At 37.1% G+C, this 3,005-nt stretch overlaps 1 protein-coding gene across 1 annotated transcript; it reads left to right on the top strand.

Moving 5' to 3' along the window:
- The first annotated feature begins 314 nt into the window (after window positions 1-314).
- LOC147560313 (indole-3-acetic acid-amido synthetase GH3.6-like) lies at window positions 315-3,005 on the top strand. Its single transcript, XM_086662496.1, has 3 exons — window positions 315-883; window positions 1,318-2,246; window positions 2,333-3,005. Exons 1-3 carry the CDS (start codon window positions 534-536, stop codon window positions 2,911-2,913), a joined length of 1,860 nt encoding a protein of 619 aa, XP_086518622.1. The 5' UTR covers window positions 315-533; the 3' UTR covers window positions 2,914-3,005.

Genomic DNA, 3,005 nt, shown 5'->3' on the forward strand with positions numbered 1-3,005 from the left:
TAATAATAATAATAATAATAATAAAGTAACAATAATAATATCCACTACACATTTTGTCCATGGATTCAATATGTTGAAATGTCTCCAAAACATTTTGTCTATAAACCAAATGTCTTGAAATGTCTATAAAGACATTTTGTCCATGAATTCAATGTCTTGAAATGTCTATAAAGACATTTTGTCTACAGACAAATGTCTCGAAATGTCTTAAAATGTCTCGAAATGTCTACGAGACATTTTGTCCACGAATGTCCTTCTAAATCCCTATCCACTACCCCCCTTGTTACTCGAGTTTAGTTAAGGACAAAGTCTTAAGATATAGTAGCTAGCATTCATTGTGCTATTGTTTAAGAAAATGTAGAATTTAGGCAAGTTGGAGTACAATATCACCTTCACTTCATCTATAAATAACCCTTAATTTCATTCCCATCTCAAACACACCATTTCTCCCTCTCTCTCTCTCTCTCTCTCACACACACACACACACACTAAAATTCCTTCTCTTTGTCTAACATCTTTTGTTTTCTCAAACCATGCCAGAAGCTCCTACTGAAATATCAGCAATAGAAATGAAAGATGACATCATGAAAGTAGAAAACCATCTACTTTATGAGAAAAACAAGAAGGCTCTTGATTTCATTGAAAATGTAACATCTAATGCTGATGAAATTCAGAAACAAGTTCTTTATCAAATTCTATCTAGAAATTGTCATGTTGAGTATTTACAAAGACATGGATTAGATGGAAATATCAATCAACAAACATTCAAGAAAATCATGCCCCTTATCACTTACGAATATATTCAAGACGATATTAACCGTATCGCTAATGGTGACACTTCACCTATTCTTTGTGCTCATCCTACTTCAGAGTTTCTCACTAGGTGATCACAATCTTTCACTTTCTATCTTTTTATTTTGTTAATATTAGCATTATCCCACATTGTATGTGCATTACAACTTGTAAAGTACATAGATAAGTCCCTTAGGTAATTTTTTTTCTTCGTAAGTCGGCTTTGAAGGAGATTTGGGCCTTGTGGGGCGGGACTTTAGTCCCGCTTGGCAGGGGTGCTGAGTGACTCGGAGAGTCCAGCCTTGACGTTTAGGGGTCGTATTAGCTAGAATCCAGACAGTTTATTTTGTGGTCCAGTTGTACTTGTCAACCAAGTGGGTTGAATTTGCTGGGTTGTGTAGCACTTCCGACATTCGGAAACATTAGAATTTGTAAATCAGACATGTCTGGGTGATCATTTTCTTATTAGCCGATTTTCAAGGAGGGTTAGATACTTAAATGGGTTTTTTGTTGTGTTGATTGTAGTTCTGGTACTTCAGGAGGAGAAAGAAAGTTGATGCCAACAATAGAAGAAGAACTTGAAAGAAGAACATTAATTTACAGTCTTCTTATGCCAATAATGAACCAATATGTCCCTGGTTTAGACAAAGGCAAAGGAATGTATTTTTTGTTCATAAAATCAGAAGCAAAAACACCAGGAGGATTAGTAGCTAGACCAGTTCTTACTAGTTACTATAAAAGTTCACATTTTAAAGAAAGACCTCATGATCCTTACACCAATTATACTAGCCCTAATGAGACCATTCTTTGTCAAGATTCTTATCAAAGCATGTACTCTCAATTGCTTTGTGGGCTTTACCAAAACAATGAAGTTCTTCGTGTCGGTGCTGTTTTTGCTTCCGGGTTTATCCGTGCTATACAATTCTTACAAACCCATTGGACCCTTCTCTGTGACGATATTCGTAGTGGAACGGTTCAAGCCGAAATTAGCGACCCATTAGTCAGAGAAGCTGTGTTGAAAATACTTAAACCAAACCCTAAACTCGCGGAGTTTATTGAAATAGAGTGTAGTAGAGTGTCTTGGCAAGGGATAATAGCTAGGCTATGGCCCAACACTAAGTACATAGATGTTATTGTTACTGGGTCCATGTCTCAGTATATTCCTACTCTTGACTATTATAGTAATGGCCTCCCACTTGTTTGTACTATGTACGCGTCATCCGAGTGCTATTTCGGTGTAAATCTAGACCCTTTAGCAAAGCCTAGTGAAGTATCTTATACCCTTATTCCTACCATGGCCTATTTCGAGTTCTTGCCTGTTGAGAAGAACAACGGAGTCACTAACTCGGTCTCTGTAGAGGGTTCTCTAAGTGAGAATGAGAAAGAAAAGCTAGTTGATCTTGTTGATGTTAAGTTGGGACATGAATATGAGCTCGTTGTCACCACTTATGCAGGTAAGTTCTCAACAGAGCTTCTATTCGTACCGAAATATGTTACATTATAAGGCTAAAATGTTGACAATGTTTTGTACTTTTTTTAGGACTTTATCGTTATAGAGTTGGAGACTTGCTTCGAGTATCCGGTTTCAAGAACAAAGCTCCCCAATTCAACTTCATATGCCGAAAAAACGTGGTGTTGAGCATAGATTCTGATAAGACTGATGAAGTAGAGTTGCAAAATGCTATAGAGAATGCCATCAACCATCTTATACCACTTGGGGCAACTTTAGTGGACTACACAAGCTATGCCGATACATCAACCATATCCGGTCATTATGTACTATTTTGGGAGCTTAGCCTAGGGGAAACAATAAGAATTCCTGCATCCATATTTGAGGATTGTTGCCTCACAATTGAAGACTCTCTCAATAGTGTTTATCGTCAAGGCCGAGTTTCAGATAAATCTATCGGGCCTCTAGAGATAAAAATCGTCGAGAAAGGAAGCTTTGACAAATTAATGGACTATGCTATTAGTCGAGGTGCTTCGATTAATCAGTACAAAACACCAAGATGTGTGAAATTTGCTCCTATTGTTGAGCTTTTGAACTCTAAAGTGGTCTCAAACTACTTTAGTCCTAAATGCCCAAAATGGGTTCCTGGTAGAAAGGAGTGGTGCAATTAAGGAAGTTGTGAGAGTGTTATCAGTTACTTATGTTATTAGTATGAGCTTGTTAGGAAGTTGAGAGAAATCTATGAAATTCTAGTTTGAATCTA

Source organism: Eschscholzia californica, unplaced genomic scaffold (assembly GCF_041429995.1).
Source record: "Eschscholzia californica isolate CP2 unplaced genomic scaffold, dmEscCali1.0.p SCAF_2, whole genome shotgun sequence".
In the NCBI taxonomy this organism is placed as follows: Eukaryota; Viridiplantae; Streptophyta; class Magnoliopsida; order Ranunculales; family Papaveraceae; genus Eschscholzia; species Eschscholzia californica.

Coding starts and splice junctions, on each gene's coding strand:
- LOC147560313 (XM_086662496.1), top strand. CDS start 534: ATGCCAGAAGCTCCTACTGAAATATCAGCAATAGAAATGAAAGATGAC. Junction 884..1,317: donor ACTTCAGAGTTTCTCACTAG/GTGATCACAATC, acceptor TGTTGATTGTAG/TTCTGGTACTTCAGGAGGAG. Junction 2,247..2,332: donor CGTTGTCACCACTTATGCAG/GTAAGTTCTCAA, acceptor TACTTTTTTTAG/GACTTTATCGTTATAGAGTT.